Raw genomic sequence first — 27128 nt, forward strand, 5'->3', positions numbered from 1 at the left:
ACTATACACAAAATGTAAAAGACAAAGGCGTGAAATGAACTCAGTGGTTGAGCAAGATAAAAAGGGATGACAGAGTTACAAAGGATACTACTGTAAAAAATGTAAATCCTCCATTTGTAGTTTAAAAATGTTCTTGTTTTTAGAATGAAACTTTCTGACTGACTACCCTTGCAAGCGTGTGAGCCTACACATGAAACGCTGACGATTAGAGTAAAAATAATCCTCTGCATTCACCTACTGCACCGCCCCGATATCACAAATGGAGCTCACTGGCATCGCAGCGACGCCTGGCATGTGGCCTGTCAGCCATTGTGTTCCTGTGTGAATGTGTACAGTGCAGAGGCATGTGTTGAAACCATGGCGGTGGTAAGCTATACGGTAGTCAGGTGGCTGCTATAAGATTATACACCCTCTTCCCTTTGCTCTTTGAGCTCCTGTGTTTGCGTGCGTGTCTCTGCACAATGTGGTTACGAGATACTTCTGGCAGGGCGGAGAACAGCGGAGCTTTAAGGTGATATGTATGTGTATGTGAGTGTGCATGCCGTGGCATGTGTGCACGCGTAACCAGAGACAGTGATTAAACGTTTTAAAGCACAGATGATCCAACAGGTGCTCTGGCTCGCTGTCTCTTGTTCTCCATGCAGCCTTTCTCACTCTCTCTCTTTCTCTAAGTTGGGCCCTCACCCTCCTTGTGACCCCCCATCACAGCTCCTTTCTTGTCTCTTCGCTCGCGTCCTGAAGTATATTTTAAGCAACAAAGCCCTGTGAGTCCACTGTCTAACACATAAAGACATGCTGAGCATAGCTGTTCCTTGTATTGTATTAATAAACAACATGGTAGTGCAGTAGAAACCTTTAAAGCTGCTGGCAAATGCTAGAAACAAAGGGTCAGGGAGGCAACACATGTTGAAACACAAGAGAATCATCATGTTGTGTAATATAGAGGAATAATCCTGGGCACTGCCAGACATTTGTCATGCCAGCTCTCGGCCTGTGCGCGCTGCCGCAGAGCATAAAGTTGTACTTTAGTGCCACCTGGCACTGATATCCATAGCTACTGTCGGCATGACACTGTAAGCCTGTAAATTCCTACAGGGCTCAGTGATGTCTGACAAATGGAAAACAAACTCAACAACCTTAATATAAATCCACCCACAAACAAAAATATGATAAATGAGAATAAACACGTGGTCAGCATCACAAAATATTTGCTCTGTGATCAAATCCTAAAATATCAGTTGATACTTATGTTTAGAGGTAACACGATATACCGGTATTTACGATAACCGTGATATTTGAAAATGAAATATTAATATCATGTTGATTATATACATATGATAATATCATGTCAGTAATCCAGCGCCTCTTTAATGGTTACAGACTCTCTCTCCAACTCCATACACTCGTTTTGAGTGCAATTCACTTGCCAAAAAACTCACAATAAACAAAGTTAAAGATGGATTTTACTTTGTTTTTTCAGATTTTCCATAGATATCGTGATAATATCATTAGTGCGAATTCTTTTGGCAATGATAATAGCATTGTGAAAATATGATTTTGTGACAGTCTTCTTCTTCTATTTCAGCTACTTCTGTCCTGTACACTGTTAAACAGTCTAAGCTCAAGTTTTTGTTTTTTTCTTAATTGGTGAAAATACCATTGCATGAATCGTCAGGGAAATACAAATCCAAGATCTTTACTAGCTCTTTCTCTTGTTCTGTTCTGTTATTTCATTTATTTATTTTGGGAATTGCACTTTCACAGTTAGAAATTTCGCCAAATGTGTTATGGAGGACACAAGCACACACACTGAAATAGGCCCATTTTGCCCCTTAAAATTCTTCTAATAAAAATGGTAAAAACCTCAAACCACAGAGGGCGCACAACACAAACATCAAAACAACGTCCACAGACAAACACACTCCACAATGTCTTTTTTTATTAAACAAGTCTTTGTGGTTTATCCTCAAAATGACTAATTTCCTCTAATTTCCTTTTATTGTGCAACATTTAGCCCAGTAGAAACATCCAGTAAAACTCTCTAAATCAACTCCAGCTTTGAGAGGCAGTGTGCAAACATGTCATCACACATTAGCCCCAAGGTGGAGGACAGAACGGCCACCGCCATCCAATACTTTCGAATAAATTAAGCCCCAATTTGCACTTAAGTTGACTCCACTTGTCACATGACAGGGGACGAAAATCACACAGCGAACAAAGAAGTTAAAAGAAGGTATGGGAAAACATGCCGCACACGCTTTCTTTGGTCTGCACTCTACCTGCTGGCTTCCATCATCAAATGAGAAGGAAGGAAAGGAGGAGGGAGAGGGGAGGAGAGGAAGGGGTGTAAGAGAGAGAGAGAGAGAGAGAGAGAGGGGGAAAAATGACGCTATGGATTAACTGTCCTTCATGCTGAAAATATACATCCCCAGGCGCTTGGCACTGAATTATTAATTCAAATTTGTCAAAGAAAGAATGAGAGAAATCTATTGACGGGGAGACGGGCCCTTTAATGGTCTCATTAAAGGGGAGGCTTCCCACACCAGGCACCTTCTGTACTGCTGCAGGAGTTTTCGGGGCGATGGAGGGTTGGAGGGGGGTACTTGACCCCCCAATGATTTTCTGTCACTTTATCATAAACAAGAAAGGTTGACATGCCCCTCCACTCCCCGCGCTTTCCCTCCACCACCAAACAAACCCGGTGTGTAATTAGCCAAGGGGTGCAAAAGTGCACTGAATGTAAACGAGGTTCACACGCATAAACTGATAGGAAGAGACAGCAACAACACACACACATTATACGCTGCTGCCTGCTTCTACTGTTGCTGACAGGTACAAATGAAGTAGAGGGGGTAAAGTCCCGTAGAGTCACCTCAAAGGTACAGCAATATTGATTTCTAATTCATTGGAATTTAATTTTAATTTTATTTTTCCATTGCACTGCTCCGTAGAGGATTTCCTCAGATTACACCAAACAGTGACTTTACGCCTGGATCGTTGTCCATTAGATTTGAGCTTGTCAGTCAAGTGTTAGCGTCATTAGCTGCATGTACGTGACTGGGAGCTGTTTTGCTGAGGGGGGGTTAACTGTCTGTACAATCCAGATGGCATTAGCAAGGTGAGAGAGCAGGGACCTGTGGGTGCACCGCGCCGTCCGAGGTCGGCTCATTGAAAGGCGTTTGGTTCCGCCTCCAGGGGGGACTAAAGGAGGGGGCAATAAGAAATGGAGGGAGGGGGACTAGAGGGACCACAGGTTCATTGCTGATTCAAATCTCCCAGTATCCCTCTGGCAAATGGATTTTCATAATGCTGAGACAATGTGATTTTTTTCTCCCCAGCAATATTATTTTTATCCCACTGAGTCCGCAGCTTGAAGAAATGAACGGCAGCAAATGGGGCTAGTTGATCAAAATATTTTAAGCCACAACACAGAACAAAAAAAAAATCACTGAACAATTAAACAACCTTTTTCAGTGCTGTTCTGACGTAAAAACAAAAAAAATATATAATTTTTGCCTCACAAACTGTCAGCTCACCAGGTTATCACCATCCACAAGATGTGCAGCCTAAGTTAATATCTATTAGGCCTACGCCAAACGTGCGGCCTGCGGCGAGCGGCAGCCACTCCCAGCTTAGCGAGCTGCGGCCATTTGATTCTGCGGTGAAGTGCGGCCAAACTAAAAGTTGGGAAAAGTTTAACTCTTAGCGGCAAACTGTGGCCAGAGAGGACCTGCAGCCAATCAGCAAACAGAGTATGTGACTCTTGTGATATGTTGACCCACGTAACAAAGAATGTCTTCCCGCCTGAAGCACACGAACACGCCTCCCAACTGCAGATAAATGTAATTATTGCGGCGAGCCGCACTTTGCTGCTGCCTGGTGTGAATTCGCCATTAAGGCTGCAAGTAAGGACTATTTTCATTATTGATTACTCTAGCTAGTTGTTTTTTTTTGATTAATCATTAAACATGTCTGAAAATAGTAAAAAATCACAAGTCCTCGCAGCCCATCACTTGATTTTTCCAACCAGTAGTCTGAAAGCATAAGATGTACAGATATGTGAAACCATTTAAAACACAAAAGCAGTAAATCCTGACATGTGAGAAACTGGAACCAGAAAATATTTGTCTATTCTGCTTGATAAATGACTTAAATCAATTATTCAAATTATTTACTGGCTATTTTTGTGATTGATTAATTGATTAATAGACTAATTGTTGCAGCTTAAATGTCTTCGTATTCACTACCACCATTATGTCAAAAAAAAATTTGAGTAATACATAACACCCTATGTCAAAAAGTCTGAACTATCCCTTTAACACTTATTCCCACTGATATTATCCTCCCTGGCTGTGCCCATCTGTTGAAGCCCATAATAACAGAGCCACAGATAGGGCCAACTGACACAGGATGTAAATTTGTTTTCCCCTTCACCTCAGGATAAACCCCCAGCACCTTCCAGCCGGCATAGTCAATGAGAGAAGCTTGTCTCCTTCCTGCTCCAAGCGCCTTTTCTCTTGTTTATTTTATCCGACCTAAGGCACTTTTCCCTTCCTCTCAATATCTCTCGACCTCTCTCCATCGCCCCGCCGAGCCCGCCGACCCGTCCTTGGGCGACAGGCCTGAACCAGCCGCTACCTGTTTAGCTTAACAACAATAGCGATGTTGTCGGAGGAGGTTTAGATTTGACTTAATATATCCCCAACTGGATCGTACCTGCGTAATTCTCTTTCATAGCCGCATGGCGTTCGGCCCCCTGAGCGGCTAAAGGGAGGGTTTGATGAGTCGGCGGGCAAATTGAGCCTTCATGCTTTATTCTAACACACTGACAATAGCCCGTCCCCATTGGTGGCCTGTTTCCAGGAACTGTGAGACGGTTGTTATTATGCATTGTTAGCGCAGAGGATATTTGGCCTCTGGACATTGGGCTCTATGTTAGCTGGAGGGCATGTAGCTACGGTGTATTACGCTACGCTGCGGAAATAAAGGGTCACTTTTCAAGATGAAGGGTCACTGTTCATGGCTTAATGAGGCCTTTGTTAAATGAGTAAAAAGTTAATGAGTGTAAAGGATACTTCCTGAGATCCTTTCGCTTCATTAGATACAGGAGAAAAGAAGAATCAAATTGGTTATGGCTGATATGATGGTATCTATAGGATCAGATAAAACGTATATGTTGGGTTATTGTTGCTACAATAAAGATATGAATAATGTTGTGTCAAAAAACAGAACACAAAAGAGGCAGATATTTAACACTAATTCATAATAAAATTAAATACATTTTTGTCTCATGAAAAGAAGAATCAGAAAAAAAATAATTAAAAAGACTGTGGATGAAGTGTTTCAATGTTAATCCTAGCCTAACCCCGTTCTATAGCCTAAGGGCACCAGTATGCTCCAACCAAAGTCCCCGTTGGCTGGTCGAACAGCATTTGAAACCTCTAACCCCCACACCAGCGGTTCCCAACCTTTTCCCTTATAGGGACTTTTCTATCAGTAAAATGACGACCCCTGACTAAGTGACATAAGGATATTTCATATTATTTTCAATGCATAACAATAACGGTAGAGAACAACAGATAAACTGTACAATTAAACCAAATAGTGAACCCAATAACTGCAAGAATTGTATGTAAAACGAACGATTTGGAAGAATTTTCACCAGATTATTTCCTGTGAATATTGCATCAGAGATGAGTTTTCCTGTTATTTTTAGGAACTTTTATTACAATTCTCTCTCAAGACTCTGTGGATATAGCTTGTGGTCAGGTCCAACAATTTCTGTAACATTCTGAAAATGACAGTCCGACATTCACACGCACTCCACGTAATGATTGGCCACTTTTTTTTCATTATTTACGCAACTATTTCTGTCACTTTTCATATGTACAAATGAGTGCAGCACCATGAATGCCTGTCAGGAAGAACGGCCTAAAAGTGTGCACCATTATCCCTCTATTTAAATGGTTATTAGGTCTCGCTCCTCTCTGACAGCTGGCTAGCACGCCATGTGTGTGTGGCCATTCGAAAAGGCCACAATAAACACTTTTGCCAACACATCATAGTCTTTTTTTTGAGTATATCCACATCCAAACCGCCAAACAGTCATGTTTTGCAACATGTAGCAGTGTTTGTCTGTAGCTCAAGAGATCAAAATCCAGCTGATACATGCTCCTCTTGTATCCTGTGATAGCACAGTTACTGTCTGATACTACTTATCCTTTTAGCCTTTGGTGTATCAGGTCTCAAATAACAACCATTAAATGTTAAGGAGCATACAGCTCCAGTTTACCCCCCCCCCCTGTATTTTTTACTCGCCTCTAACGTGGTGGAGGCGTCGTATCTGAGAAAGGGAATTCCCCTAATGGGACTTGGAGGAAAACAAGGAAGCCGAGAGCTCCGGGGAGAAGGGAAACTTGTTTGCTGGCAAGCATAGATAGATGAGGGAAGCAGAGGAAAAAAACACACACACACTTCCACGTGAAATGCTGTCAGTGGAGTATTGATGGGAGCTGCGGTGAGTGTGTGTGTGTAGCTGTAATGTGCATGTTTGTGTACTTCATGACTTTATTGTGGTGTGAGGGTAAAATGGGAATAAAGGAGGTTGCTTTTCTGCGATACAAAGCCCAGCAGTGCAACGTAACTCAGATAATAGCATACTTAAGTGATACCGTTAACCGTGCGGCCATTGCCCCTTTGCCCCGTGAACCTTATTTGCTTTGATTGCCCTTGCTGTCCTGTTTTTTTTTTTTTTTTTTTTAAAGTTATTTTTTGGGGTGATTTTTAAGCATTTTATTGATAGGACAGTGGATAGAGTGTTGGAAAGGGGGAGAGAGAGAAATGACATGCGGAAAGGACCACAGGCCGGATTCGAACCCTGGTCCACCGCTGCTAGGACTGAGCCTTGGCATTTACATGGGCGCTCGCTCTACTGACTGAGCTAACCAGCTGCCCGCTGTCCTGTTTTTTAACACCAACACATATACACATCATCTGAGGGAACACACAGCTCTACATGTCGCTTATTGTAGGCAGTCCTCACTTTGTCCCGTCAACACCACCCAGAGTCAAAGGTCATTGGGTTACCTTCTTTCAACGCCCCCGTCTCTGATTGGAGCCGAGCCGCGGAGGCAGATTAATAATGAATAAAGTAGCAGTTGACTTGATAACAATCCAGTAGGGTGCAATAAAGAGGACTTGGCCTGGACACGGGTTCAACTCCTCGCCTCTTTGAAGCACCGCCGGCGTAGTAAAAGGTGCCTCAGCTTTGATAGGCTCGTATAAACGCCTGTGAAAGTCCCTATTGGAAGAGAGGGAGCCCCTAATTCCCGCCTACACAGGAAGTGACCGGTTTGTCTTCCACTCACGTTTAATTGGCCCGACTTTACTGACAGCACTTGACTCAATAACCGTTTATGACCCAAGAGTTTTATGTGTTGTTTTTGGACCCGGCAGGAAACACATGTTGTGAAATTTGAAAGGCACAGTGACTCTGCAGCATGTGACTGAGGTTTATTGATTGGGGCAGTAAAAGTAATGTGAGAGGACACGGTGTATAACTGTTGCCCATACAGCGGCGTCTTATAGGAAGACGACATAACTGGAAATAGGTGATGAGGAAATATGGAAAATAGAGGGTTTGTCTGACATGTCAGGTGAATGCCTTATACCACATACATGTTCTTTATTTAACATGACTTCACCCTAACCGTAACTCATTTTTGTAACTTCTTCTTTAAAATTACATTTCGGCCTATATACCATGGATGTATAGAAGAGATCTTACAGCACAGTGCAGTATTTTCCTACCACTTTAGCTTCTTAAAGCCATAAATTAAGTGACGCCTGCTTACTTTTGCAGAGAATGGTGAACTTTAATACCCAGTTTTTTTTATTTTTCTGATCATTTTTCATCACACCACAGTGTCCAGTCTGTGAGGCATCATTGAGATCAGAGTGAAGTAATGGAGCGAGTATTTGCATGAGTGCAGTGTGTCTAAATGCTATGTGTGTGTGTGTGTGTGTCCTTGGAGCAGGTGGATTGCAAGGGGCGGTGAAAGAGTGTAGGACACGCACACACATACACACACACACACTCACACACACACTCACAGCACAGAGCCGATCTAGTCTAATTAAAAAGCACAGCAGTGATTTCAGGGGTTCTGTGAAAGAGGGAGTGAATGTGTGTGTGTGTGTGTGTGTGTGTGTGTGTTGTATTAGGTCGCTGGCTCCAGCATGATCGCCCGTCAAATGAAACAATGTATTCCGCGGGACCTCGGGGTTTCCATTTGAGTATTCAGACGCGGCGCTGCAACGAACTGTGGCTGTTTTATGTGGAAAAAAAGTTGATAATTAGTCCCACAGTGACTGAACAATGAGATGGAGAGTGAAAGAGAGGGAGAGAGAGAGAGAGAGAGAGAGAGAGAGAGAGAGAGAGGAGGGGGGGGGGCATTGAAGGAAGAGGAGAGAGCGCTTAGCACACTTAATGCTCCGACCTGACACTGCCTGGGAATCATTGATCAATTGTTTATTTTGGGGTTTAACCCTTTTCTCTCCTGTTTGAATGATCAGTAAATCAGAATCAATCCACTTGTCTGATTTGATTAGCAACACAATTAAGAAACATTTCTCATCAACCTGAGTGGCTTTTTTTTTTTTGTCTGGTTTTGCAAACCGGACCAGATATCAAACTATTGTCATTTTTGCCTTTTTTATTTTTTCGGAAGTCTTCATTTATTATTTTTTCAAAAGGGGCTCTGCTAATAATTAGCAATTAAAATGCTGTCTTTTTGCCTCACTTTCCACTAATTAGCTTGACAGAGACATTGGGTATTAATTCTCTGTAGTTACCCCCCCCCCCTCACCCTCCCCTCCCCAACATCCACACATACACCCATCAAACTCCCCTCCACATGCGTACACACTCACACAGCCACACAGACTAAATCTTTGCGGGAAACCATGGCAACACCTCGCATGTTTTTGCTGTGATCTGGGCTCACCTTGTCATGTTGCTGCAGAATTAACTAAATCAAACTCAGAAGGGGGCTCTGACATTGCTGAATTGATTATTAAGCAGCATGAGATGTTTGTTATGGACGGTGCCTGTTGGCCTTTCTCGCATTACATTACATAATCAAATAATTTCCACGCCTAAAAAGTACAAAAAATACACCGTATTATCTTGAGAATAATCGATTTTTCCGACTCTTTGTTTGGCTTTGCATTTTAAGGGTTTTCCCTTTAATCATTGCCCAGCATTCAGTGGTTGGAGAGTGTAGTTATCAACAAATATATAATCATTTTATGGCAGAAAAGTAATTTATGAGTCAGCACCACTGAGGACACTGAGATTATTTCGTCTGTATTTTTTTCTGGGGATTTGGGGGTTTAAACAACCTGCAAGGAGTTGTATATTCTACAATTAGAAACGTTCACATGATGAGTGTGTCCGTTGCTAGTCTCTCTCATTCCTGGGTTTAAAATGTATTGTTACTCCCTCCATCCCCCGGACCCTAAAAGGATGGAAGGTGATGGGAAGTGCAGCAAAACACATAAAAAACATTCTCCCTCTCGCATTTTTAAAAGGCTTTCTGAGCAACTCAAGAACTTTTATTTCCACGTCTGTGCATCATTTTTGCTTAATGTGCAGATGAAAACAAGTCTATTATTTGTCTGGTTGACCTGCGTGGGACGTCTGTGTGTTAAAGCCTAAAGCTCTGCTGCTGGGTGATCTTATGTAAGGCTATATCAATGCTTCTCGGAGGTGTCGGCGGTGTGAAAGCCGGGGTTCAGGAGTCTGATCGGGGGTCAGACAGCTGAGTGGCAGCAGGAAAAAGCACATGTCATGTTTGTTTGGAGCCTCCTTTGTCATGGGCTGCACCCCCTCCCCCTTTTCCTGCCCTCCTCTTGGCCTTATTTAGCCCCCCCCCTCGCCGTGTCACCCAGAGGTCAGGGTGAGCACGCACACGCTACACGCCAACTCACACATACACAAGAACAGACAGACACACACGCATACAGATTGTAATAGCATGGTAGAGTGCATCATAGATGGAAGTGCCTTGAAGGACCTGCTTCTCATTCTCTAGACCTCATTAGCTGCTGATTTATCTCCCCCTCCTTCCTCCTAATGCTCTGGGTGGGTGGATGGGGGGGTGTGAGTGTGGGAAGGGGGCACTGTGTGAGAAATATTATGTGTATTTCCATGGATTAGTGTCTGTATGTGTGTGTCTGAGAGATTTGGCGTGAAAGAAGGTATATTTTAGTGTGCGTCGGTGTGTTGGTGTCAACTAGACACAGGGACTCTGTCATTCCACATTAGCCCACTGTGAGCACACTCGACCTGGGGTCAAACAGATTAATAAAAGATCACACACACACATAGAGCTACTACCTGATTAAATATTCTGCAGCCCTGCGCTTCATAATCATGACAAGTACACACAGCGCTCCGGTCCACCATTATCCATTTAGCACATTTTTGTCTTGTCTTGCAATAATCTGCTCAAAACCCCCCAGTGAGCTTATTATTGTCAAGGAAAAGTGCTTATAGCTGCGCGTAAAGGTAGGATTTTGGAAAGATGCAAAGTGTATTTTGCACGAGGAATTAGTGAAAAAAAAGACTTCCCATCAAGATGAGTTCCTGCGCTTCTATTATAAGTGATTACAAGATTGATGCTTTAAGAAAAAAATTGTATTGTCTCACTAATAAGTACGACACATTCTGTTTTGTTGTGATATAAAAGGATGGTGAAGACGTTAGGTTAAGGAGCAGCTCTGGTGCTAATATGATTGTAACTCTGCCCTACATAATTCATCGACTCCTGGGGAATGGATCTCTCGGGAGGGGAACCTTTTTTTTTTTTTTGCCTTTACCTGATTCCCTCTACATTGCTGTCTCAAGAGACGATTCACAGGGAGAAAAAAAAAGCGGTGCATTTTGAAGTCCTCTTTAAAGTAAAAAAAAAAAAAACTAAAACCAAAGTTGTCAAGTTGTAGCAGTGTCCCCTGATAAATACAAATTATTATTTTTGTCTTTAAAATATGAACCATTATGACCCATTCATTCCTGAGTTAACATGAGACATTAAAGGGATATTTTGGGTGTTTTGAAGTGGGGTTGTGTGAGGTACTTATCAGTGTATTACCTACAGTAGATGACGGTCGGCACGCCACCAGTTTGGAGAAACAGACAGGAATTACTGCACGGAAGTAAAGCATTTCTACTGCTGTGGACGGGGCCGGCAGAAAAACATATTTTAGCCACCTAAAAGAAAGTCTCACCTAAAAAAAATCAATATCAGTTTAAGTGTAGGCTATATTTAGAATATTTTCACCGCTTTATCGTGCCTTCAGATGGGGAACTGAAGCCGCTGTATCTATCTATGCTCTTGCCAAAGCCATCAGACTCCATTGAAAAAAACTGTAATTTTACCTCGCAGAACACACTGGTCTACCGCCGCCTCGATCGGTTAGTTTATTTGTGCTATTGTGTGCTATCCATTCATTATCTGTAACCGCTTATCCTGTTCAGGGTCATGGGGGGGCTGGAGCTGATCCCAGCTGACACTGGGCGAAGGCGGGGTACACCCTGGACAGGTCGCCAGACTATCACAGGGCTGACACATATAGAGACAGACAACCATTCACACCTACGGGCAATTTAGAGTCAACAATGAACCTAACCTGCATGTCTTTCTCCGGAGAACCCGGAGAAAACCCATGCTAACACGAAGAGAATGGATTTGAACCTATATATATGTATAGCTGTCTAACGGCAAGGTAAAGCGGTGAAAATATTCTAAATGTAGAGTACACTTAAACTGACATTGATTTTTTTAGGTGAGCCTTTCTTTTAGGTGTCTAAAATACGTTTTGCTGACGGCCCCGTCCATATCAGTCTATGTTTAGGCTCTTGTATTATGATTTTTCATGGCTTTGTTCTTAAATTTCTCTACAACATTCACAGAGATTGCATTAATGTCATCTTCTCTAACCTCTTCCTTTGCTTGCTCCTGTAGATGTGAAGAACCTGGAGAACTTCCACCTGGTAGAAAGCGTGCAGGAGCAGGTCAACGCGGCGCTGCTGGACTACGTCATGTGCAACTACCCGCAGCAGACGGACAAGTTCGGCCAGCTGCTCCTCCGGCTGCCGGAGATCCGAGCCATCAGCCTGCAGGCCGAAGAGTACCTTTACTACAAACACCTGAACGGCGACGTGCCCTGCAACAACCTGCTCATCGAAATGCTTCACGCCAAGAGAGCTTAGGACAAGGACTGCGCTACCCATAATGCAGCGGTGCAGACATCCTGAGAGTTTTGCTGCAGCACCCAAAAAACTCCAAATAACTTGAACCTCCAGCTTGACTGAGTGATGACCTGGAGGACGGAGAGCAGAGAGTGTTAGCAACCACCTTGTTTATATTGAGCTCATTTTGATCTTCAAGTTACAGCTTGGAGGACAGATTTGGACACAGATAGAGACAGATAATGTGCATACACAAACAGCATATGGATCCCTTTATTCTAAAAAAAAAAAAAAAAAAAAGAAGAGCCGCATCTCCTCAACAACACAGACAAAGACAATATTGAAAGGAAAAAAAGAAAAACACTTGAAACAAACATTTGGCACGAGATGGGATCTAATCGTCAAGACTGGCAGGCTGCAACTTATAGAATTAACAACCCTCGAGTGTTTCAGCGCTGGTGACATTGAGAGAGGCTTTTTGTGACTAGAGCGGTGGCTTATTTCGGTCGACGATCTCTCACTGAAACCGGCTTTTAGCCGTCGTTGGTACTGTAAAGACAAACGGACAAGCAGTCAACCAGGCCAGAGACTCGTACCCACTGTCACATCTGTTTTTTGAACTCACATAAGATGCCCACCCCGGCAGCTTGACCTGACTGCGAAGGGAGAAAAAAAATAAAGGAGGAACATTCTTTAATGAACAAAATGATAAATAGGCCGATAAGAAGAAAAATAAATGTGTTTTTGTTCTCATGAAATGGAAGTCATTTGCTCCTCGTGGTCACCTTGTGGTTCCCCTTTCTTATTCCACCACCCTGAATCATCTTAAACTATGTACCTCAGAAAGACCAGTGTTAAATAAATTCAATTAATAATGTCAGCTGAAACAATTGTATTTATAGCCCTTTTTCATGCAAAAAAAAAAACACCCTCCCTTTTTATTATTATTTCATTACAACTGGAACAAAACAAAGTGTGATTCTGGGGACGGAGAAGGATCGACCCTGCCTTTGTCCGGAAAGACCAAAGCTTGCTGCAGAACAGAAGAAGGAAATTACAAAAAAAACCTTAATAATCAGTATTATAAGAGAAAAAAAAAAAGATTTGTGATGTCACAGTTATGTGAGTCTTGCCTTATTTCATTACCATGCTAGCTAACCGTGCAGATGTGAATGAAAATATGTACAAATATATATATAAAGTATTAATGTTGTAAAAAATTTAAAAAAAAAAAGAATAATTCAACAGGTGTTTACATTCATGTGGTCATATGGGAGAGAACTGTGATGAAGCATAAATTGCAAAGCAATGATTTCCTAAAAAATGAAATCAACGAAATGAAAAAAAAAGAAGATCCCTCTGGTTTGCTTTCTTTGGTGTGTGTACAGTGTTTTTTATTTGTTTCGAGCAGTACTTAAATTATGTCGTGAGACACTAAAATCAAAAAGGAATCACACTTAAAATATTAATTTCTTTCTGTGTCTGCTGGCATTCAAACGTTTGTTTCTTAAGCGTTGCTGTGTAAGGGTTCCGTTTCACTTTCAACCTTTTTTGTAGACTTTTTTTTCTTTTTTATTTACAGTGCTTTTACCTTTTTTTTTTGTTGATGTACAGTATGTCACTGGTTACGCTTAATAATGAAGATAATTTATTGCGTCTCTGGGTTTCCATCTTTGTGTTACATGACGTGAGGTGTCCGCGCCAGAATAAATTTGTTTACTGTAGCATGTTCTTTGTTTTGTTTCCACGAGTAGTTCAGTGATGCAGGTCTGGAGCAAAAATAATGGGCTTTCAAAAAGAAAAAAAAAGAAAAAATCAACGACATTTTTTGGTCTTTTAAATGTTTATGCAAGTTGAAAAGAGTATTGTATTTAAGCGAGTAGGCGTGAAAGGTGTTTGTGCCACTTTCGTTTTTCTTTTCAACCTGCACCATTGTTCTTTCCGGTTTGCTCTTATACCAAAGACTGCATCTTTCCCCCTGTGAGCTGTGACTTCTAGTATTGTGTCCAAAAATGAACAAAACTGGCTTTTTTTTCTTCTTAAAAAATGGCACCCTAAATTATTTCCATGTGGAGTTTTTCCCCATGTACTGTAGTTGTTGTTACTGTTATTTTCAAAATGTCCCGACACTTGCCTCCCACAACAACCTGTGGTGTTTATTTGTTTCAACATCTTGTCAATTAATTCATAGAACGATCACAAGTCTTTCAGTGGCATGTTTAATGTACAGAAAATTCACTTAAAAATCCCCCATGTCATTAAGCAGTTCCTGGTCCCACCCTCATTAATTAAGTCTATTGATCAGACAATCTTTTATCACCCACTTTCTCAAATTTCTGTGTTTAGGTTCTGCAGCTGCCTTTGACTTCCTGTAACATACAGGTGATACCACATGCAGGCAATACAGTCATGCACATTAATAGTGCATGACTTAGTGCAGAAGTCCCCAACAGGAGCTTGTTTTGAGATGAGTTTGGTGAAAGTTTTCTGTCACTTCAGCTGTCAGAAGTTAAAGGGAATGGTCTGAAATTCTGTAGCTGTAAGAGCAACGGTCAAGACAGACTTGTACGCAGGATAAATGCTTTAACACGGATGACTATCTTTGTGCATTCACATGCTCATGTACGCTGTCAACACATGGATACACGATGGATCAAAATGCTATTTCCCTCCCGCTTTGTCTGACTTTTGCTCCTCCTGCTGACATCCTGACTGCCCCTATCACTGCCCCCGTCCTGGGGAGTGTCTCTCTGAGGCTAATTGAATTTTTCCTCATATTTCAATAAATAATTATGCTTATAACACCAGATTCTCGCTTCCTGCGCACACTAACACAATCCACTTCCATTACATGTGTTTTTTCGTGGGGGGGAAATTAATAGCTATTCCAACATCTCTTGAATGACATGAGATCAGATGAAGAATCAGAGATGCTGTACAATATTACTCACTTGTTCTGCTTCATCTTATTATTTTTTCATGCCATTCTGGCCTTTATTTGGCAGTAGAATGACAAGAAACCAGGGGAAAGAAAGGGGGATGTGATAAAAGTGTCCACCTGAATCAAGTCTCACTCTAATGGGTCAAAAATACACCCCATTACTCACTTCAGTGGACAATATACACCAACGCTTTCACAAGCAAATGTACAGCAACTGAAGCCATGAAAGAGAATACACCATGACAAACATACAAACATACCAAATGCAAAAACAATGCACTTTTAGTGAAAGCTTGGACATTTTTAGAAAAGTTTAGATTCAAATTCTAATTGAGTCATTTAGCTAACATTATTGTGCAGCGCATCTTAAAATAAAGGCACTGTTAATGAGTCCTAGATCACTGAAAATACAACCGGTATGAAGGTATGCAACACTATGAAACACGGATGTGCCAAATATTCCTGCGTCTCTTCAGTGATTATAGGTGAGAGGAAACTAGAGCTGCCCCCTCTTACTTGATTAAGATTTCTTTAGTCGATTAGTCATGCTGAACGACTCATTTCCACAAAACTTGTGAACACATCTCTGTTAAACACAAGACTTACAGTGGTGCTTTTGTGTGATTCTTTGTGGAGAAACTCAGTTTTACAGATCTGTCGATTAGTCGAGAAAATCATAGTCAACTAAGAATGTCTTTGGTCGAGGACAGCCCTACAGAAAACTGAAGATTTAAGGAAATAGGAGCTATAATATACAAAGAAAACATTTCACCAACTCACAATATGAAACTAAAATCAACGTCACCGGCCAGGTCAGTCAACGCAGACGAGGCTGTAGCTTTTCTGAGGCGCAGGGCTGCGAGGGAAACAGGAAGTTGTGAACTCCAGCTCCATGGGAACATGAAGAGTACAACCAGCCGGCAAGGCGTCCGCCTCTGAGGGAGGAGGCTCCTGGATGGAAGACAGGGAGTAGTAAGTGGGGAGTGTCAAGTCAAATTAGGAAAACAATATTTATTTGCACTGTAATAACACAAAACTGAGGTCATAAAATACACCGGTAGACTTTGGGAGATGACGGAGACATGGCGCCGGAAGTAGGGGGTGAAGGGGCCGTCGTAACCACAACCTGAATTGAAGCATTTATTTACGCTTCAGGTATATTTTTTTTTTAAGATAAGTGCGTAAACACGAGGTAGATGCCCAATAAAAAAGCACTGAATAATATATTTATCCACATTTTGCAATCGGCGGAGCAGAGTGTGCTGTGGATCTTTATCCAATCGGAATCAACCATTATGTAACCTAATTCAAATAAAATCAAAGTGATCTGACATCCAGCCCGCTACAGTTTCATAATGAACCGAAAATATTTTTACACTTCTTGCGACCTACTCTAGGTCTGCTTGGAAAGGCTCGACCGTGAGTTTTACAGCACTCCTCGCCCGGACCTCGCTGCATGCCGTGTTACTTTTTGTGTGACTTTTTGTCATCAGCATTCATAATTATACAACCTTTATGATTAAATTGTTTACTCGAGTTCTTCATAGAGCTAGACTCATAATTTTGCTCTCAAAGTGCTCCGGATTGATGCGTTTAACTTTGATATGTTAAAAATGTTCTTCCGGGGAGCACCACACCACAGTCTCTCAAAATCCTGTGGGAAACGCTGTATTACGTCATCCAAAGCTGGCTCCACTACTTCAAAACTCATTCCGGCGCCACTGGACGGAGACATTTTCCACTTCGTATTGGGAGAAAGTTACATTGCAGTATACAGTATTTGTAGTTATCACTTCCTCTTTTAAAAAAAACGTCCCTTGTAATTGGTTGGATGACGCGTAAATGTCTTTAAACATAGTGTCCTGTTTTTCATGTTACCTTGTTTTACATTTCCTTCATGATTCAGTGAGATTTGTTTCCATCCGATCAGTGTTTCAGTAGAATAAAGCCTGTCTTACTGTATATGACATTGACCTTTACTCTCGTGTCTGCATACCGTTTTCATCTGCATCATTTGTTTCAGTCTTGACAACAATTATATAATATATAAAGTTTTAAAATCAAACCCTGCCTTATTTTTGAGTGAGTGCATTAACCTGATTTGAGGTCTCAAATTGAAATCTTTAGAACTTATATTTCGAAAACGTTTTTTTATATCAAAATCAATTAAAATTTAAAAAGCAGCTCTGTTCAACTTTTGACTCCAGCTATCCCATCAACCTTCACCAGCACAACCTCCATTACTTATTGAAACATACATCTGCTATAACAAAGTGATTTTTGGCATGAGGTTAATGAATGATCTACTGTAAAGACCTTCACTTTTTTAACAGGTACAGTCTTATGAAAAATACATGGAATCGTTTGCTAATAAATGAAGAATAAATTTCATAATTTTCTTGTTTTTTTATATTACACAAGACACTAGACTGACCGGTCAGACACCACATAGCCATATTCCTCTCAATGATCCAACCTGTAACTACCTTTCTCTCTATTAGATACATTCATGGCTTTTTTGTTTAATATCCATGTTGAGGCTAAAATGCTCATTTTGCTCTTCTGAAATAAACAAGGTGTTAAAAGGTTGCCTATTCTATTAGTGTTATAATACTGGGGTTGTAAGAGTCTCTGCAGAATCACAGTGCAGCAGAAACTGCTGATGTTGTTTTTGTATATACAGTTGGCTTTTAACTTTTCTACATTTTCAGGATTTTTAGAAAACTAAAAATCCAGCAATGATAGCCAACAGGTTTTTAAATGCCTCTTGTAAATGGAAAAAAAAACAGACCAAACTTTTGACAATCTATTCTTTTCCATTTTCTCTCCATGAAGCAAATGATATGAGGGATTATTGGACTGCTGAGTTGTTGATGATAGTGTTCTCGTGCAGCATTAAGGATGCCGGTCACAGCCGGGCCGAGAGGCCAGCTCGATCCCCGGCGCGCAGCGTTGCAATCCTCACTTGGAGCTTGGCTTGCAGTGCCTGGCCTCCTGTCTGTAAATGTGTTAAACCTGCTTTCACTCGCCCTGAATTTGTATAAATAATGTATATACATTTATCCACGGACTCTAACAAGTGCCGCCTCAGGTGAAAATACTCAGAAATGCATGCTATGCGCATCCCCGAAGGTGGACATCAGCTCCAAACCGACCAACTCAAAAGATAACCACACAGAGAGCAAGAAAAAAGAAAAAAGAAAAAAAAAAACACAAATGAATAACTCGCCAAAAGCAACATAGGCTACACACAGTTTTTCTCACACACACACACACACAGAGATGCAGCACTGTCAGTTTCTAAACAAGTTCTCCTTTCCGTCACACAAACAGCCCCAAGTCGTGTCTGCCAGTGTTATGTGAAGCTTTTAAACTCTGGAACCACATCACTCGTGTTTACCGAGATGCGCCTGTATGTTTCCCTGCATTGTCAAAGCGCAGTCAAAGAGAAAGAGATTGAGGGCACAAGAAAAAAACAAAAGCTTTTGGAAGTGTTCCAAGATTGCAAGAAAAGGTGCAAGTGAACGCTGGAATAGGCCAGTTTGGTATTCAGTCCAGTGTCAGGCAGGACCGGAGGCTCAAGAGGCCTGAGAAGAGCAGAAGCAGTCGCAACAAAATGAACACCCGCCTGCCCAGCGCCACATGCTGGCAAAATTGGTGAAACCTATCACACAAATCAATCAGTGACTATCTAATAGATTATAACATTTAAACACAATTTACTGTAAATGCAATCTTAATTCTTCCTTATTTTTATTTATTTTTTTACAAGCTACCACCATAAGTTTTAACACAAAGTACCTGATTCTGCACACCATTGTGTATTGTGTCATTCTACGTCTTCAAGTTGAATATAGGCTACAATTCTCCATTCTTCATTCTCAGTATTCATCTGCTCTGTATTTGTTACTGCTGAACTCATAGACTGTATACTGTATAAGAAGTGGACGTAGTCACCCAGTCATCACCCATTGGTTTGTGGTCTGCCGTTTTGAAGCCTTGAGTTTGGCATTTTGGACATTGCTATCTTGTTTTTTTGCAACCAGAAGTGACATGAGAGGGTGGAGCTAAACGAAACTGAACGCTGAATAAGACATTTTTAGGCAACCAAATTGTTACAATTAACGTTCATGAACTGAAAACTCACTGTGAAAGGGTTAAAGTTCGAAGACGAAATCACGGACAACTCCCAGACCGGACAACGCTGTAGAAGTGACCTATCAATCACAAGTAGAGTCCTTCCGATACTGATACCAGTATCGGAAATGTGTCCGATACTACCAAAAATGTGGTATCTGTTATGGGCGAGTGTGCCAGTCTTTACACCGATCTGATACCATTATTTATTAATCCAGAAAAAAAAATCAACTTATTTAAGGGGATTATTTTATATTTTGCTAGTATCGGATCTGTACTCAGTATCGGCTGATACCGCAAGTTTAGGTATGTGAATCTGTATCAGGAAGGAAAAAGTGGTATCGGAACAACGCTAATCACAAGGTAGCCACACCTTAAAGCATCCCCTGCTTTATGGTCTATTTGCACTAAATGGGACCATAATTTACTAATTGAACATCATGCTGTATTGAAGAAGACTTGAAACTAGTGATTGAGACCATAAACTCATGTTTGTAATGTTTACTGAGGTAATAAATCAAGTGAGAAGTAGGCTCATTTTCTCATATTTCTATACAATCGGACTTCTTTTTGCAACCAGAGGAGTCGCCCCCTGCTGGCTGTTAGAAATAATGCAGGTTTAAAGCACATCTACATTGGCTTAACCTGGAGGTTTCCCACTGGGTTGAACCAAGAAGTTCCCTCAAAAGAAAACAAATATTTCCGCAAATGAATTCATCGCATTATAGCATAAAAGCACATTACTGGAACAAGCAATTTGCATGCAGGTATACAAAAGGCACTGACCAACATCCTGTTGTTCATTAGTGAGTGAACATAAATAATTACTGGAACTGTAGTTCAGTTCTGGAAAGCTGAGACAAAGCTATTTTTGTCACTGGCAAAGTTTATGGCATTTATCATAAATCTTAATACAAAAATACAAGAGCTTTGGCAATTATTTCAATCTGATATCAGTTGGGTCCTGATTTCATAAAACATGAAGTACTAGTGTAAAATTGACTGTCATTGGTATTTTATTTAGATTTTGCCTCATATAACCAAAATACTCTTTAAATGTTAATGGTTGTCTTAAAAATATTTGGAAATAATCTCCAAAACCGAGCGAAGAAAAAGTTTTATTGATGAATAGAATGGTTTATTCATCTATTTTTGAGGGGTAAAACTGGAGGGAGGCTCACAGGTGAAGAACAAGGAGGCTAAAAAGAAACAGCACAACTCTTCAGAGAGGCAATTATCCAACTTTCTAATCACTTATACCAAACAGCGACTGGGGGACCCATTGTTTGGCGGCCTGATGGACAAACTTTAAAAATGTAAAGATCAAATTAATAGGCTGGCATTGTTAATGGGAACACTCACTATTGTTATGCAAAAGCCTCACTGTGGCATGCAAAGCAAATACACTAAGGTTTGGAGATGGAATGGTTCGAAGGCCGCTGCCGTTTCATTTCAAAGCATGCATTATACATCATTGTGCATAAAGAGAAAGCCTACAGCATTATGATGTTTTTTTCCACGATGATTATCCTTTATTAGTCATTAAAAAGAGAGCGAGAGAGAGAGAAAAAATACAACTTTTAAGCACCTGAACCTCGCTGCCAGCATTCCATTAATTGCTTGCACAATGGGGAGAGCCTTTGGAGATTTTTCAATTTCAAAAAATGAGGAGCATGCATTCAGTCGTGCTCATGTTATACCAGCACTTAAATCCTACACAGCTCACATAAAAAAGGACTCAAGGTTGCATCCGATTGAAAGCCTCCAACTACAGCCACTTCAGAAATCCATTTAGCAAGCGGGGGGTTAGAACGTCTAATTCAAACAGAGTCGCCCTGTTAAAACGGTTGCACCAATGTCTTTTAAAAACACACACACACACGCGTTCAGGTACACACTTTTCTCTCGTGTTTGCTCGGCTCCATTGTATGGAAGATGAACCTGGCACATAGAGAGATGACACAAAGAATTAATCTTGCCAGACCTCAGCCAAGTGGCGAAGGTGAATGCTTGACGGCACGTGGGATCTTGACCTTTGCTTCGACAATGTCAAAAAGAGTGCTCCACGGGAGCGTCAAAGAAAGAGGTCTGTGGCGTCTGTTAATAACATGACAGCCTGAATGTCACCACACTGTTCATCAGCTGCGGAGGCCTCGCTAAAGAGAATGTTTTCTTATGAACACATCCAAAAGAATAATTATATTTTTTGGAAGAACAGACAATAACACAAAACTTTCAAATAATACAATTATAAAGCAAGAAGAGGAGGGGAAAACTAGTCGCTCCATGAAGCGGTGTTTCATTTGTTGAGGAACTGATGATTGCAGTGTGAATGCTTGAGCCACTATGTGCCATTACAATTTACGGTTATTAATATGGATTTATTTCTTTCATGCAACAGCCCCTGGACAATTGCTTGTACTTATTGTTGAACTTTAACACTTGAACCAGGATAAGTGAGCTTTTATTTTTACTCATAACCTCACAGTTCTGCTTCTGTTCGTTCTTAATAAACTGCTGTTATTACTGCGGGGAAATTCATCACTTCGCTCACCGCCGTTTCCCTGAACAGACTGCAGACTATTATACAACTGTATCAGACTGTCTTGCACTCAAAAATAAAGCTTTTTGTGTGACAGGCAGGTGCTTTGGCAGAGAAAAGAAAGCTATAGGGAATCGGGACACCCACACACTGCCATTACTTGCTTATTTATGTACTTCTTGGAAAGTTTCAATCTGCGACCTTATACAGAGTGTGCGGAACAACAAAAGTAAATTCAGAAAATCAGCAAGTTAATCAAAGTAGACATCTAAAGTATTTTAGTTATGTTTTTTTTTCCTAAATGGTTTCTATTGGCCGTACTACAACTTACAACATAACCTTTTGACAAAAGTAGAGACACAAATACTCACAAATACACAACTTAAACTAATTCTTTGTGACAATATTGGAGCCTAATTACTGGAAAATGCTACATGCCTGACCACAATACTAACCGTAAGATAACACTTCATTTTACAGGTCTGAAAATTTTATAATAATTAGGTGATAATTAGCCAGTAACCTATTTGAAATTTATTTGGAATTGCTGCCAAATTATTCCAATATTTACCTCAAAATTGATCGAAAACTACTCTATTATAAATATTATTTAATAGTTATATTCTGCTATTTCCCAATAGCTGGTAATTTATTTAATACATTTTCAGGAATAGAATGCAAAGTTAATTGATATGCTTCATTTACATGTCTGCTGATAAATAGATAATAATTTGTAAATAACTTATTTGAAATTTCCTTAAAAGTATTTCCTGAATAATTACATTAACTACCAGGTTACATTGTGTAGACAATAAGTCCCACAATGGGGAGATTTGTGCCTGATCAGAAGAGTCTTCTATTAGTTTTGGTTTTCCAGCTCCAATAAAGAGCAGCGCACAGCTGCTTCTCAAGCCTAAGGGCCCTATTTTAACAATTATATGCTATTTTAGCATATCATTATTAAATAATGTTCATAATAAAGTAATTTTCGATAAATTTTGAGGTAAATATTGGGATAATTTGGCAGTAATTCCAAAGGTTACTTGCCAATTATCACCTAATTACCATGAAATTTGCAGACCTGTAAAATGTGTTACCAACCCTAACCTCACATTAATTCTAGTTCTAAACCTAAAACTAAGTATGAACTCTAAAATAAATGGTTCATGTTCTTGAGACCAGATTTCTGTCCCCAAATGTCAGGCAAATCCCCCACAAGTTATGGTGTTATTATGTTATTGTGTCCAGACAATGTGATTAATACACGGGCTTCGTCTGAAATCGCATACTATGCGCTACATACTCAATATGTGTACTATCGTTCATCTACTTTTGTGAGAATAAACTCGGAGTTAGTGACGTAGTATTAATAGCGTGAGAGTCCGTTCAGGGCTGGCGGGAGGGGTGGTGGATGGGTCAAACAAACACAAGACTTTCAACCTGGAGACCTGTGTTCACGTGTCATGTGAAACTAAAAATAACGTTGACTTATTTTGTCACGTGACTCGTCGGTATCGTCTGTCCCATGAGTCACGTGAGTCGCTATAGTCAGTAAAGTTAACGTCAAACACGACTGTTTCCTAACCCTAACTAAAAGGTTGTGTTGCCTAAAACTTCCTATGAAAACTTAAGTTTATTTTGAAAGGACATTAACGAGCATATTGACGTATCCGTCCAAAAGTAATCTTAGAGGGGTACACCGTGCGTCAGTCTCGGATGCCAAGGGGCACTGATCAAGCAGCGGTATTTGAGTGAGTGAGAATGTGCTGGCATGTGACATAGGAAGGGGAGCCACATCTGAATGGCTTGTTGAATCATGTTTTCTGATCCCACAATAAACAGACTTTGTTCATAGTTTTCTGGGTTGGTAGGCACTAGGCTCCAGATACCCAAATGTATGTGCACAAACACTGAAAAAGTTATTTCTCCTTAGTTCCTGTTGCCTGTTGTCTCCTGCGTTTGGGTCCACTTGCTCTTAATTACAACTACTCACATATAAGGATCTATTTAGCTATTTATCTACAGAAATAAATTGAAGTACACAGACACATACTTAATGATGCCTTTTGTGCAAACATTACTGAGCTGAGAGGAATGTCCTGCTCAAACAAAGGCAGCAAATGATTTGGCCTGCACTGCTTTTACTAAAGACTGAATGCTTTCCATCAAGGCCCTGTGCATTTCCAACCAGATGCCTGAGCAGATGATGTACAGCGCTTGAAAAACACACTATTTACAGACTGGCCTTAATGTAAGAGTTTTCATTGAACTGGCTTTAACATCACTGTTTGTTTGCAGTCTTAAGCTTTTTTGTTTTTTTACTGCAAAGTGCTACATAAATGTTGCAAAACAAATAAAGACGTACATCTGCATCATAAATCAAATCCTGTATATCCTTGAATGTACTGCATTCCATACCTATGAGAAAAACAAAAGCTTCAGCTTCAACTAAGTGCGTGTCTCTGCTGATGTGTCCGCAGGTGGATGTAAGTATCCATGCATGCGTCTCTACATATACACATCTGCAGTTCTGTTGGTGAGATCAATATCCAAACCCTTAAGAGGACTGAATCAAGCAGAGAAAAACTTCCCTTTCATCTTTCCCTCCCCTCCACACATCCTTTCGTTCCTTCTCTGTTTCAGAGCACCACGGACAATCGCTGGCAGGCCTTCAGCTGCAAACAGCTGTTCTCAGACTGTCACTGTGATGGGAAACTGATTATTTAGTCTGCTGTCCCTCCTTTGGGACAGCAACAGTTTCTGTAAGCTACTGAGGACTCTTAAGAGGCTGGGTCCTTTGCCAGAGGCAGCAATAACACTGTAATAGAGGCTCCTATAAATGAACATCACAGACTTAAACATATAGCTATGAAAAAGGAGGAGGAGGTGTGGGCCCCGGAGGAAGATCTTTGGGGAACATCCCGTCAGCATCTGTGTTTTCGAGGGGCCAGGAGTTAAGTGTAACAGGGAAAAGACTGCCTCTCGTCACCTGAAGTTCTGGTTTTGTTGAGCTGGCGTTGATCAACCTGACAAGGCCTGGATCTGCTCCACTGAATCACTAATTTTCACCTCTATTTAATAATGTTAGCTTTCTGGCTGGGGGGCTAACAGGAAGGAGGTTTGTGTGTACATGCTTTGTGTTGGCTGGACCTCTGTTGGATAATGCCTGGCCAGGCAGCTGCAGCCCACACCACAAGACCTCGGCCCAGCCCTAAATGGCAGTGTATGCTCTGTGCTTTGCCTCTTCAGATTCCCAACCGGGTCATTGTTTCAATCCGACTAAATTCCCCAATCGCTGAACGGCCTTCCCACTTCATTCAGAGCTACTGCCCCTCCAGGGGTGTAATAATACGTGTAATTGTATTGAACCGTTCGGTACAGGACGTTCGGTTCGGCCCGCGACATCCTTTTTGATATGCCCTGTGACCCAAACAGCCATTTATGTCTGCTACTCACACACGTGGAACAGAAATTATGGAGTATGAGATTTACTTGGCAAGTTTTGGCAGTGCACCAGGTGTTTTCTTTCAGCTGTAGCAGCACTGTAATGTTAGTCCGGGTTAATCAAGCTCAATGGACAATGATTTGTGTCAAGCTGTATGCCGACACCGTTAAACTGAAGTCGGGTATATCTGTGGATACACTTCAAACATTTAATTTACGACGGCATCGCCCGAATGTGTCGATTAGCTGAGCAAAACAAAAACAGACTGGACGATAATCGTTCTCTCCACGGCGTTCAGGAAGTCTCCCACTGCAGATTCAGACTGTAGTGATAACTAATGCTCTATGTGTTTATTGCTGCATGTGCGACCACACTCGATTGTAAACAATCTGTATCCCCGCTACAATGTGCCTTCACGTGTGTCCGTTGTGCCTGCCCTGTATGAACGTGCTCAGTTGAGGAATGATCAACAGGTCGGAGCCTTATGATGGAGCAGTAAAGAACCAGAATCAGAAATACTTTATAGATCCCAAGGGGGAAACTGGGTTATATTTACATTACATTAAATTTACATTACAGACATTTCTGTAATTTATTTGTATTTATTTAACTTTTATTGACAGTATGTTAGTATTGAGAGAGTGCCTTCACTGTTAAAGTAAGAATTATAGCCAATGAGCCACTGTAGAATGTACACATTTTCAAAATACATGAAAAGAAGTTATTTTCTGCATATTTCTTTAGTTTCCCTATTGTACCGAAAACGTACCGAACCGAGAATTTTGCGTAGCGTTACACCCCTACACCCCTCACAACTACCGCATATGACAGAGCATCTAGTGTTACTTTGGTGAAGTGGTTTTCCCTCATTTTGGCGCCGTCTTTTAAAATGCTTTATTTTTCAACAGAGGCGTGATATGAATGCAAGCTCCACTACATCCTCAGAAACGTCCGGAAGTAAAGTCTAAGAACATCATAAGTACATGAAAGACTTCTTCCTGGCTGGTATCTGGATGGTTAACCACCCTTTTGTCAGTCTTTCATTTCTAAAATGTTAGCATGGTTGTTTTTGCTGCTGTTTATTTTGAGTAACATATAGCTCCTTAAGTCAAAAAGTCACTTTACATTTTAAAATAATTTCATGCTACATTAGCCTTCTAAAGTCAAGGGACACAGTGTCAGGACACAGTGCATATTTGTCATCCATGAACACCATATTACTACCAACTATAAAATAAGTGGGTACGGTAAAAGGAGAGACAAACACTATCTGCTTGGTTATATAATCACTGTAAAGGTGCCATTGAGCAAAGCATTCAAAACACCTGCTCAGAGACTGTGTGTATATGTGAAAGTCAAAAAAGGGTCGCTGGAAAATAAAATGCAAGCTAATAACCCTGAGATGAATAAAGGTTAATAAATATGCTTTATCCATTCTGTAACTATTTTTCCACAAGATCAGAATTGGTGAAAACATACAGAGATAGAGAAAACAATGAACATTAGTTTTCTATGTCTGATCAAGGTTCTACTGACAATAACACAAATCTGCAAAGTTCCAAATATAACTCTCAAAAACAAAAAACACATAATAGATGGCACAGCATTGTTGAATTGGCCTCCAGCACCCAATGCAAGATTGACAGCAAGTGGGCAGCCTTCTGGTAGAGCTCATGTTAACTGGCATTTGACAAGTTCTCTCTCTGGGAGTGTACCAGAGCCTAACAGTGCATATCAAGCTCACAGTCTAATGTGAGCTGAGTGATGTAAGGTGAGGTGAGGCTGTGTGGAGCCTGAGGCTGAACACTAA

General features: G+C 40.9%; 2 protein-coding genes across 3 annotated transcripts in view; one reads left to right on the forward strand and one right to left on the reverse strand.

Annotated features, from left to right (window-relative positions):
- Positions 1–13977, forward strand: part of nr5a2 (nuclear receptor subfamily 5, group A, member 2) — a 75840-nt gene extending 61863 nt beyond the window's left edge. Inside the window, exon 7 of the mRNA XM_037769942.1 lies at positions 12027–13977. Within this exon, the coding sequence (XP_037625870.1) occupies positions 12027–12274 (248 nt within the window). The 3' untranslated portion in view covers positions 12275–13977. The remainder of the gene's footprint in view (positions 1–12026) is intronic.
- A 479-nt stretch (positions 13978–14456) lies between these two features.
- LOC119488368 (adhesion G-protein coupled receptor D2) overlaps positions 14457–27128 on the reverse strand; it is a 104960-nt gene continuing 92288 nt past the window's right edge. For both annotated transcript variants that reach the window (XM_037769940.1, XM_037769941.1), the window contains one exon: positions 14457–16145. In XM_037769940.1, the coding sequence (XP_037625868.1) occupies positions 16008–16145 (138 nt within the window). In that variant the 3' untranslated portion in view covers positions 14457–16007. The remainder of the gene's footprint in view (positions 16146–27128) is intronic.

The sequence above is a fragment of the Sebastes umbrosus genome, chromosome 5 (assembly GCF_015220745.1).
Source record: "Sebastes umbrosus isolate fSebUmb1 chromosome 5, fSebUmb1.pri, whole genome shotgun sequence".
NCBI classification, from domain to species: Eukaryota; Metazoa; Chordata; class Actinopteri; order Perciformes; family Sebastidae; genus Sebastes; species Sebastes umbrosus.